Below are 12,388 nucleotides of genomic sequence, written 5' to 3'. Positions count from 1 at the left end.
GATCAAACGCCAGCTTAAAACAAACAAGATTTTTTATGACATTTCAAATAACTCCCAACCTTTCTCATTCTCCCTATAAACAAACAAAATCAACCATTAAACCTTATCTAGTTACAAAATATCTCTCCACACCTTATCCACTTAATAAGCTCACCACAATATAAAATCCCTATATATTAGAAGTCCCACTACTCCATCAAAAACATCAACCTTCCTAGTACATACATAATCAAATTGAATTAATCACATCTCAAAATGCAGGCAGCTTTGTTTTTTACAACATCATCTATTCCCCTAGTAAAACCTCCCAAGCCCTTAGCAACATCACCTTTGAGATGTGTTTCAACTCATCTCAAAATTACTCACATTAAAGCAACTCCAGTTGACACTTCCACTGTTGACTATAGCTCCATGAACTCGTAAGACTCGAATTCTATCATAATTATGTTTTAATTCAAAACTTGTTTTATATGAACAACATAATAGCATCTATAATGTAGTCGTTAAAGAGTTCTGTACTTTAGAGTTGTCTTATAATATGTTTGATATATATTCAGATCAGTGTTTCCTGCTGAAGCTTGTGAGACAATAGGAGGAGAAGCTTGTGATGTTGAAATGTATCCTGAAACCAAACCAAAATCTACACCCTCAGCCTCAAGCAATACTCCATCTACGGAGAGTGTAGACAGAGAATATCTTGCCTATAATGAACCTAAAACGTACGTACTCTTTCTGTTCTATGTTCTAATTTATGTAATATCATTTGATTTGACATTAAAAAAATGTCAAAAAATTGATTTGACTATATATGTGAAGTGTTGTAATGTTGATTTTTTTTTCTTTCATGCAGTGTATTCTTATCAGAAGCTTGTGATGATCTTGGGGGAGAATTTTGTGAAGCAGACTATCAGACTGGAGTTTACTAAGACTAGTACTCTTGATTATTGTTCATATCTATATGTAGATAATTATTTAATAACATGAGTGAATTTATGCTACTCTATTTGAATATTATTTGGACTTTCTGGTTGTTTCAATTTGTTTGTCTTAATTACTATTAGTTGGATGTTACAAAATAGCACTAATGATTTATAAATTTGATAGACCTCGATGGCTTAAGAAAAAACAAATCAAAGCAGTTCGAATAAAAAGTAACGGAAATACAAAAGGTCGGATGATAACAAAAATAACTGATAGTAACAGAATGAAAAGTACACCAAACCAATAGAATAATCGAGGTACAAGAAATAATGTATAGTAATAAAAATCAAAGAACAAGAAATTATAGAAGCAATACTATGACTAATAATATGACAGACAACAAACAACACACAAATATCTATTAATTTATGAATTTTCTCACATTTATCTATCTTAAGCCCAAATAAAGAAAAAACTCAAACTAAAGAGAAGCATTGATATTATTCTCTCGTGCTCCAATATTTGTCATGTTGGTAAATGAATTTTATTTGAAATACATGATATTTAAAAGTAATTATGAGCGATACATTTTCCATACAAATTGAGGTATCTATTAGAAATGTTATCCAAAACACATCAGGATCAAGGTCTTACTAGTCAAAGAAGATTTTACTTAATTCACACGATCTCGAGGATAAATATACTGTACATTGATTAAAAAATAAGAAAGGGGATAGAGAATTTATCCAAAACTTCCTCACTTGTTATTATACACGAATTCTCAAATTAACTTAGCATTTACTTTTAAAAATAGCTGATAGATATATAATATATATACGTATATTTCTCGAATTACCCAAAAAAAAAAAAAAAAAACTAAAGCATCTCATTTTGGCGGTTCATTTACCCATAGCCGTTTGAGTAAATAAATAAGAAAAACTCTTAAACCCTTCGAATTTGAGAAAATAATCAAAATAATCCTTCATATATAGGGTTTGAATTATTTTGATCCTTTATCTATACCATTCTATCAAAATAGTCCTTAATGTATACATAAAAAGTATCATTTTGGTCCTAATCCTAACAACTAACGAAAAACATAAAAAATTCTATTAAGTTTAACTGTGGATCCCACACTCTTCTTTCTCCCTCTTTCTTCCCCATTGCTTCTCCTTCATGTTCAAAAAAAGAATATGAAGGAGAAGCAATGGGGAAGAACATATAAAAAAAACTGTTAAGAGCCTCACTGTTCAAACCGGTACTCTTAATTCTCACAAAATTAATATACATATGTAAAATCCATTTTTGTTGTATGCATGAAATTTAGGGGAAAATTGATGAAGTAAAATTAAAGTTGTATAGATGTAAAGATAATTGATGAAGATCCAGTATTATAACTTAAATTTCTGCATTGGAATTGATCTCGTATATAGGTGGAGAATCAGGACAAGGATCTAGCAAGTACCAGAGGTCTCTGTCGATGCCGGCAAGTCCTCCGACGTCAGGTATGCCGGTGACGCCGACAAATATATCGCCGACGGTACGAAAAGGGAATGTATGGAGGAGTGTTTTTAACCCAGGGAGCAATTTAGCTACATGAAGGAGAAGCAATGGGGGAAGAAAGAGGGAGGAAGAAGAGTGTGGGACCCACAGTTAAACTTGACAGATTTTTTTATGTTTTCAGTTAGGACCAAAATAATACTTTTTATGTATACATTAAGGACTATTATAATAAGATGGTATAGGGATAGTGTATTAAAAGTGACAAAGTAGTTTGTTAATTAGGTAGGAGTCCTCCAACTTTTAAATATTAGGTAGAAGTGACAAATATATAATTAACATTAATGAAATTAAAAAATCTTTCCTCAACAGCCCCAAACTTTTAACTTTTACACTTTTACCCTATATTTTTTACCTCAAAATACCTAAAATTTCACTAAAATATATGAGAAGAAATTTTTCTCACCTGCAGCGTCTTCAACACGAGCTTGAAGGACAACTACCAAATCTTCAACGAGGCTGAAGTATGCTTCTCAATTCCCTTCTTCTTCTTTTTCTTCATCTTCATCATTCTTAATTTGTAAGCATATATGTGGTTTATGAGAAGATCTATCAAGAAAATTTTGTGAAAATGGATACCAAAATTTTTTGAACTTTTTGCATTGCATTGGTTCCGTTTTATCTTGAAATTAACTCAAAAGAGAATTATTGATAAGTATAAAAATTACTTTGTGTCCATTCTTCAGCTAGGTTTATTAAATCTAATTTGATTATTTCAGCCAACAACTTTCGTAGTTGTCTGGACAACTGCTGAAGTTGTTTGTAGAAATAAATAAACATCTCTGTCAGATATAGAAATTGTCTAACAACAGTCTGTAGCTATCGGACGATTATAGAAGTTGTCCAACAACTGTCTGTAGTTATCGGACGATTATAGAAGTTGTCCCAACAACTACTGCAGTTGTTTGACAGTTGTGTTCAGTTGTTGGTCAACGGATTAGTTTTTAGGACAAGTAATATAATTGTGGACAAAGTATTAATTGTTGAAATAAATAATTGAAGAATTATAGCAGTCTCCAAAGCTACTAAACTTTTATGCCAATTGTTGATAGTTGTGAGGTAACTAAATAGATGTAAAACAAGCAATCAATGTTCTTTTGCAATTTTGCAGTTCTTTGATGAATGTCTTACCTGTGATGTCTCCAGGTATTGTTTCCCTCTATGGAAGACCATATAATAATAGGAGTTGATTTACATGGTGAATGGGTGGAGAATCCTACTCGTTATACTTGGCGTTCGAAGGGCCGAGAGACAGTACCGATAAAGATAAGCGAGAATGTTACGTACGATGAATTGGTTGACATCATTGTTTCTAGGTTTGAATTAGATTGTGATAAAAATGATCTCTCTATTAGTTACATGCTTGGCTTTATTGAAAAGCAAAAAGGAGCTCCTTCTAGGATAAGAAACGATCTTGATTTGCGATTTTTTTTGGATGATCAAAGTAGGCCAATTTTAAGGATATCTGTGGTTGAGAAGATTATAGAGACTACAAATTCAGTTGTAAATGATGAAGAGCATTCTGTTACAATGGATATTCCTATAAATGAGGAAGCTTCACTACATTCGATATCAACACAAGGTAGCCGCTACACAGATGATGACGGCACAGATTTTTATAAGGGTAAAATTTTCAAGGACAAGCAAGAATTAACTAAATTGTTGAAGCTTGCTTCCGTGAAGAAAGATCAAACATTCAAAGCTGTGAAGAGTTCTAAAGATGTGTATTGTGCTAGATGTGTAGATCAGAATTGTGATTGGTGGTTGCGAGCTACAAAACTTAAAAGTTGTAATAGATTTGAAATTACAAAGTATCGCAACATTCACTCATGTGGGGCACAACACCTTACAAGTCATCATTCACATGCCTCAGCAGATGTCATTGCAGAATACATACAACCTAATTACTTGAATGGAAAAGGTCCCTCCACAAAAGACATAAAAAATATAGTGCAAGCAGATTTGGGCTGCAAGATTAGTTACTGGAAGTGTTGGAAAAGCAGTGAGATAGCAAATGCTATGATAAGAGGGACACCGGAGCACGGATATGCAGTTCTAGATGGTTATCGTCATATGCTTATGACTATAAATGAAGGAAGCAAGACATCGTTAAAGCTTAATGACAAGGGAAAGTTCAAATATTTTTTTGCATCTTATGGAGCTTGGATTAGGGGGTTTGTGCATATGAGAAAAGTTTTAGCCGTTGATGGAACATTCTTAAGAGGTCGTTACGATGGAGTTTTGTTGTCTGCTGTCGCACAGGATACAGAAAATCATGTTTTTCCTGTTGCATTTTGTGTAGTAGATAACGAATGTGATGCCGCATATGAGTACTTTTTTGAGAAATTGTTGGACATAGTCCCTGATACTTCAGAGTTGTGCATTATTTCTGATAGGCATCCAAGCATAGAAAAAACACTATCAAAATTTTACTCTGAAGCATACCATGGATGTTGCACGAGGCATCTTGGTGAAAATGCCCGTAAAAATTTTCATTGTGGAACTTTTCTTGGACATTATTACCATGCAACAAAAGCATATCGGAGAGATGTGTTCCATGACCATTTTGAACAAATTCGAATTATCAATGCGGAGGTCGCTGATTATCTTGAGAATGTTGGGTTTCACAAATGGAGTAGAGCATATTTTCCAGGAAACAGGTAAACTTTCTTACTAGTTCAAACATAAATATTGCAGGTCTCTAACAATTGTTGTAGTTGTTGAAATAATTAGTATAGTTGTTCGAACAATTATTGTAGTTGTTGGGACAATTATTATAATCGTTGGAACAATTATTATAGTTGTTGGACAACTTTCATAGTTGTTTCAACAGCTGCAGAAGTTGTGCGACATTAGAAACAGTTCTTTTCAAAACTACAATAGTTATTAAAAATCTGCAATAGTTTGTATTTTAATTTTTGATATTTTTGAATTTTTATATTTCTGATATGATGTATTGACCTCAAATATTGCTAAGTTTGTTAATGCAATGTTCAATGAAGCAAGAGAATATCCCATTATTGCCTTGTTCAATGATATAAGCAAGAGATGGTCGGAAAAAATTTCATGAGAGAAGAATGGCATACGCCAAGTTAAAAACCACCTTCGTTCCTTCAGCTGAAACTAAAATAATGGCTAATAAGAATCTGGGAAATAAATTATTGGTCCATCAAATTGATGAAGACACCTTCAGCGTCACCGCGGACAATGGAATCGCAATGGTCCATCTTCGAAGTAAAATATGTTCGTGTCGAGAGTTTGACTTGGATAAGATACCCTGTCAACATGCTATGGCTGCGCTCAGACACAAATTTGGATATGAATATGGCAAGATGATTTATGAGTACTCTTCTCCGTATTATAAGGTAGAGTCATATATACTTGCATATGCAGATCCAATCTATCCAGTGCCAGCTGAAGAATTTTGGAATCTTCCTCTGGAAATTTTAGAGAGAGTAATACCTCCACCTGAAAAGAAAACTAAACTGGGAAGGAAGCGGCTGAAACGAGTACCTACTATAGGAGAAGTGGTTTCAAAGAAAAGAAATAAATGCTCTCTATGTAAAAGATTTGGCCACAAAAAAACTTCATGTCCTACGAGATCGAATGAAGTTGCAGGAACAAGTAATGGTGTAGTTTCATGAGTTATTATCGTATGCATAACATGTATTTACAGATGCTATGATTAGTTCAAACAATTATGTAGTTAAGATTTTTATTAGATGTATACCAACAACTTCAAAAGTTGTTGGACAACGGATACAGTTGAAGGGGTCAAGTTTTTCAATTAACTGCACATTATTAAACAACTGCTTTAGTTTTTCCAACAACTTTTTAATTGTCCAACGTCTTCTCACAGTTGTCCAACAACTTCGCATAGTTGTCTAACAACTCTAATAGTTGTTGGGACAATTTTTATAATTATTAAAATTATTTCGCATTGATATTGAAGATCAATAGAGTTATTTTGTGAATTATTAAGTATAAACTAAGTCGTTTAACAATAATTGAAGATCGAACGAGTTATTTTGTGAATTATTAAGTATAAACTAAGTCGTTTAGCAATAATTGAAGATCGATCGAGTTGTTTTGTGAATTATTAGTATAAACTAAGTCGTTTAGTAAAAATTAAAGATCAATCGAGTTATTTTGTGAATTATTAAGTATAAACTAAGTAATTTAATAACAATTGAAGATCGATCGAGTTATTTTGTGAATTATTAAGTATAAACTAAGTAATTTAACAATAATTGAAGATCGATCGAGTTATTTTGTGAATTATTAAGTATAAACTAAGTCGTTTAACAATAATTGAAGATCGATTGAGTTATTTTGTGAATTATTAGTATAAACTAAGTCGTTTAGTAAAAATTAAAGATCAATCGAGTTATTTTGTGAATTATTAAGTATAAACTAAGTCGTTTAGTAAAAATTAAAGATCAATCGAGTTATTTTGTGAATTATTAAGTATAAACTAAGTAATTTAACAATAATTGAAGATCGATCGAGTTATTTTGTGAATTATTAAGTATAAACTAAGTCGTTTAACAATAATTGAAGATCGATCGAGTTATTTTATGAATTATTAGTATAAACTAAGTCGTTGAACAATAATTGAAGATCAATCGAGTTATTTTGTGAATTATTAGTATAAACTAAGTCGTTTAGTAAAAATTAAAGATCAACCGAGTTATTTTGTGAATTATTAAGTATAAACTAAGTAATTTAACAATAATTGAAGATCGATTGAGTTATTTTGTGGATTATTAAGTATAAACTAAGTCGTTTAGTAAAAATTAAAAATCGATCGAGTTATTTTGTGGATTATTAAGTATAAACTAAGTCGTTTAGTAAAAATTAAAGATCGATCAAGTTATTTTGTGAATTATTAAGTATAAACTACGTAATTTTGTGCAAAACAACTAAAGAATTAGAGGAACAACTAAACCAGTTGCAGGAACAACTAAACTAGTTGTAGAAACAATTGAACCAGTTGTACGAACAACTGAAGTAGTTGTAGGAACAATTGAACCAGTTGTACGAACAACTGAAGCACTTACAGGGACGATTGAAGCAGTTGTAGAGACAATAAAAGTAGTAATTAATAACAAAAACACAAAATACTGAAATAATTACATAAAAAACTAACACAATAATTTCATTGATCCAAATGTTTTGTCAATGAAGTGCAAAAATCAACTTTGTACACAACTACTCTCTCAAGGAATTAATTCCTTCTCAAGCACAGCAACAGCATATTTCATCCTAAAATTATCCACCTCATTGTCATTAAGGCAACTCATATCTATCCCAATAAGCAAGTGATCAATAAAAACACAGGTATATGGTCCACATGCCGCATGAGAATTGTTACTTGGCACATTCTTTAGACGCTCATATGACCATGCATCATTCAAAAAAAATTCAGACAAATGATTGAACATCCCGCTCTGCTTGAGTAGTTTGGGCCACAATTCGAGAATGGGCTGAATCAATGTAAGAAAAGTTGGCTCATCACACATATGAATATTGCAATCATAAACTTGAATCAAGCCCTTCTCCATCAAAAATTCAAGTGCAATAAAGTGTGTATTCTTTATGTTCATCACGGTGTAAATTCTTTTTGCTCCATTCCACTTTCGGCCATATGGATAGGGAATTTCACCCTTACAGTACTTGAGTATGTCACCGTCCATCTCAAACGATGTGAGTGCCTCATGCATTGGTGGAGCACCATCCACTAAACTCTTCTCTCTCAAGTTGTTGTACTGATCATACAAGGTGTTGTAGAAATTTAGATCTAAAATAAAATATGTTTGGTCATAGTGCTTGGGATACCAAATCTGTCTCTTGCGCATAAGGGACAAGATCTCATCAACATGCTGCCAAAATAAAGTTGAGAGTCAATTCAATATCAATAAATTATTGTATAAATTAAAAATATAGTAGTATTTACCTTGCACTCGAACAAAAAATATGGATCAGTCATGCTCACCAAGTCCTGATAATTAAATCTACCATTCAAATACATTTTTCTTTCCTCTTCCTTTTTGCTAATGAAGACACTAAAAATCTCTCTTTTCTCCACATCAAGAGGTTTGTACAAATTCACTTCCAATCTACTCTTCATTGCATTTTTGGCTTTGGAAATCATGGCCAACCTTCTTTTTAACGCAGGAGTATAAGGAGATTTTCTTGCATAGCTCGGATATATAGTCCTCTTTGATTGCTGCCCATCTAACTTTGTTGACAAAGATTTTACTTCATTCAAAATAGTTTCATACTTATCACAACATGTTTCACATTTACAGCAACAATCAATATTGAAGGCATTCACATTTGTTGTTTTTATCACACCAGGGGTATCTTCTCCCCTACCAAGATTAGCTAAATATGATTCATCTCTTCCTACTCCACCAAAAGATCTACAAGTATCTAAAGCAATCTGGCCATCACCATCTCTCTCAACTCCATAATTTCTCGCAACACTATTCTCTCCACCAGTTATCTCAAGACGTTCTTCAACAACAGTTATATTAAGTTTTATAGCTGTTACAAGTGCCAACTCTTCTTTTAAAGCATCAATTTTTGGATCCGAACTATCTTCATATGACTCAATATCTTGAACATAAATTTGTTCCTTCTCTATGTTTGCTGGAAAAAGAAAAGGGTGAACAACCTGATTTTGCATCTGCATTTAAAAAAAAAAGTTATTCATAATTTAAAAACAACTGAATCAGTTGTCCAATTACAACTTCAGTAATATGTGATTGTGGAAATCACTTTATTGTTGTTGGACAACTAAAGTAGTTGTGGAAACAAGTTTAGTTGTCTTATAATACAGTAGTATTTCAATATTGCATAACACAATTAATATTATATAGATATATAATATTTTTGAAATAACTAATTTAGTTGTACAATAATAGCTAAGTTGTATGTTTACAACTTTTACTGTTGTTGGACAACTTGAATAGTTGACGGAACAACAAGTTCAGTTGTCCAATAATTACACTACTTGTTTAACTTTTGCATAACACAACTACTAATATTATGTAGATATAATCTTACTTGTTCTTTTGTCTGATAAATAGGATCAATATTTGTCTTGTAAGCAGGTGTTCCAGCCATCCATTTAATCATTCTTGGAATTGATTTTTCAGGTGAAGAATCCTTGGCCAATCGTTGAAGTGCCGGAATAGCTTCAAACGCCCAAGCCTACAATATAATATTAAAAATAGCTTAATATAGATAATAAAGTCAAATAATAATTTAACTAAAAATTATAAAATAAAAACATCAATTTAATTACTTACGGCGAACGCCCACGGACATCCATGAAGATTATACTGAGATTTGGTTGAATCTAGCTCTTTCAAAAGATAGCTAATGATAAGATCAAAGCTAACTCGACCCCATGGATATGAATTGAACACACTTTTTTTGGAAGCCATCTTTAGCTAATGAGTTTCTATCTTCTTTTCTGCACTTTTTGAACACAATACACAATGCAAAAACCAAACCATACTAATAGCAAACTTTTGCTTTTTGGTTAAGCATGGATCACTCATCTTTTCTATGAGTACAACAGCATTTGCAGATTGACCCACCAGATCAACCAAAATTTCACCTTCTTTTCCAATTTTCGCTAATTGTTGACTTAGAGGAGGTAGGGAATGACACCGAAGTCCAGTCATAATAGCGAATTCATTAATGCCAAAACAAAGAGGCAAACCATTATAATCAATCCAAACCTCTTTCTTCTTTTCAGAAAATATACGACGAAGACAAAGGCCATGTACTAACTTCATTGGAAGTTGTACTGCTACAGATTGATCCAACTTCAAAAAGTGACCAAAACAAGATTTTTTAAAATCATTTTCAATTTTTTGTGCGATTAAAATCTTTCTAAACTCAACAAATTGAGCTCCAAAACCAACTCTTGCATTGATGCTTGAATCATAAGACCCAGACACACTCAAGTGGGTCTTAAACTTATACTTATCATTGGAAATGATTTTAACATAATTTGGAGAGGATTCAATACCTTCTTCTTCTTTTTCATCCGATTGTTCACTTTCACTTTCTTCACTTTGTTCCTCTCTACCTGATTCATCTCCATGACTCTCACCATCTTTTTTCTCTTCACTTGAATTTTCGTTGCTATTTTCATCACTTTTTTCTTCACCTGATAGGTCACTGTTATTCTTACTATTTTTTTCATCACTTTTTTCTTCTCCAGCTGGTTGTCCACCGATACTTTGAAGTGTTGTGGTACCTCTTTTTCTAGCAGCAGTTAAGCTCTCAACATTTTCTTTAGCATTTGGATTGGATGAAGATGTTCCAGTTCTCTTCCTCTTATATTGATGCATTATAACTACACTAAAATAGTTAAAAGTTAGTAAATAGTAAGAAATTAACTGAATATGATCAACAAAAAAGGAGCAATAGTGGTACATTATAGATCAATAATTAAATTATTTGTCCTACAACTAATCAGTTGACCAACAATTAAACACAATTGTCTAACAACTGCAGTAGTTGTTGGGACAACTTCTGAATCGTCGGACAACTACAGGAAGTTGTTGGACAATTTCTGTATTAACAAAAATATAAAGTTATTTCTATAAACAACTTCAGTAGTTGTCCAAACAACTACTTAAGTTGTTGGCTGAAACAACTAAATTGAATTCACTAAACCCAGCTGAAGAATGGACACAAAATATTTTTTATACTTATCAAAAATGCTCTTTTGAGTTAATTTCAAGTTCAAACGGAATAAATATAATGTAAAAATAAAAAAAACATATAATAGCAAGATGAGGGATGATGATGATTTTCTTCTTTATTAAACCCTAATCTTATCCTTTGAAATAGAAAAGAGAAGAAAATTTACCTTGTATTAGAAGCTACTGATTGAAAAGAAAAACACAACAAACTCAAAGAAGATTTGATGATTTTGAAGATGATGAAGAAATTTTTTTTTTGAAAAAAAAAGTCCCGTTCTTGGAGAATCTGTAACTTCAGTTTTGAAAAGAAAATTGAATAAGTTAAAAGGTTTTCTCCATTCTTAATATGCTTCACAATTTAAAATAAAGCCTCCTAAGTTTTAAAAAAATACTAATTTGGTCCAATATATTAATTAAGAGTTAATTAAATTGAGGAAGAGATGAAGAGGCCCCACCTGTCCCTTTTTTTTAATTGGAGACTTGTGAGGCATTCTTATCTCATTTTTCCGATGGTATAGTTAAAGGACCAAAATAATTCAAACCCAGGACTATTTTAATCATTTTCTCCTTCGAATTTCATCGCTTGCTCAATAATGTACGGACAGCCACCGGACAACGGCGGAAGCCGGCGGCGATCGCCACCACTTCAGGGCGGAAGCCGGCGGAGGTCGCCACCACATCAGGGTAGAAGCCGGCGGAAGTCGCGACCACAGCCACGGGAACAACATCGACGGTTTCATCAAAACTCCGATCATATTCATTCTTCTCAATCTCAAAACTACTACTTACCCCAAAACTCATATTTTCCAAATCAAAGCTCTAATTTGGGTTATACTCCATTTCACCAAAGCCCGGGTTTTCAGTTTTCATCAAGGAGTAGTCATGGTGAAGTTGTTGAGAGAGTTGATAGAGCTGTAATTAAGGCACGGAGAGACCTTTTAGAGGCTGGTGAAAATGTTTCAGCTTGGAAAGTTTCACAAGCTGCTTTAGTTATGCTTAAAGTTGATTCTTGGGATTCTTTGGGTATTAGAATGCAACAAGTCCCTTCTCTCTTTCAACTCATTGTTACCGATGGGAAGGTACAAATTTGTTTATCTTTTATGATTTTTGTACTCACTTTTAGTAATTTATGTTCGATACACATACAATGTAAATAGCTTAAATTGTTGTAGGAAGTG

At 32.6% G+C, this 12,388-nt stretch overlaps 3 protein-coding genes across 3 annotated transcripts in view; all 3 read left to right on the top strand.

Annotated features, from left to right (window-relative positions):
• Positions 1 to 204: 204 nt before the first annotated feature.
• On the top strand, positions 205 to 998 carry LOC125808786 (light-regulated protein, chloroplastic). Its single transcript, XM_049488448.1, has 3 exons — positions 205 to 419; positions 558 to 719; positions 851 to 998. Exons 1-3 carry the CDS (start codon positions 256 to 258, stop codon positions 924 to 926), a joined length of 402 nt encoding a protein of 133 aa, XP_049344405.1. The 5' UTR covers positions 205 to 255; the 3' UTR covers positions 927 to 998.
• Positions 999 to 5,558: 4,560 nt separating this feature from the next.
• Positions 5,559 to 6,125, top strand: LOC125808692 (uncharacterized). The gene has a single exon (XM_049488348.1). The coding sequence runs from the start codon at positions 5,559 to 5,561 to the stop codon at positions 6,123 to 6,125; it is 567 nt and encodes a 188-aa protein (XP_049344305.1).
• A 5,678-nt stretch (positions 6,126 to 11,803) lies between these two features.
• LOC125808691 (protein NO VEIN-like) overlaps positions 11,804 to 12,388 on the top strand; it is a 33,785-nt gene continuing 33,200 nt past the window's right edge. The window contains exon 1 of the mRNA XM_049488347.1: positions 11,804 to 12,289. Within this exon, the coding sequence (XP_049344304.1) occupies positions 11,804 to 12,289 (486 nt within the window). The remainder of the gene's footprint in view (positions 12,290 to 12,388) is intronic.

Source organism: Solanum verrucosum, unplaced genomic scaffold (assembly GCF_900185275.1).
Source record: "Solanum verrucosum unplaced genomic scaffold, falcon-dt-bn FXZP01000218.1, whole genome shotgun sequence".
Taxonomy (NCBI): Eukaryota; Viridiplantae; Streptophyta; class Magnoliopsida; order Solanales; family Solanaceae; genus Solanum; species Solanum verrucosum.
Note: the sequence above shows the minus strand (reverse complement) of the source record. Positions and strands in the feature narration are given on the sequence as shown.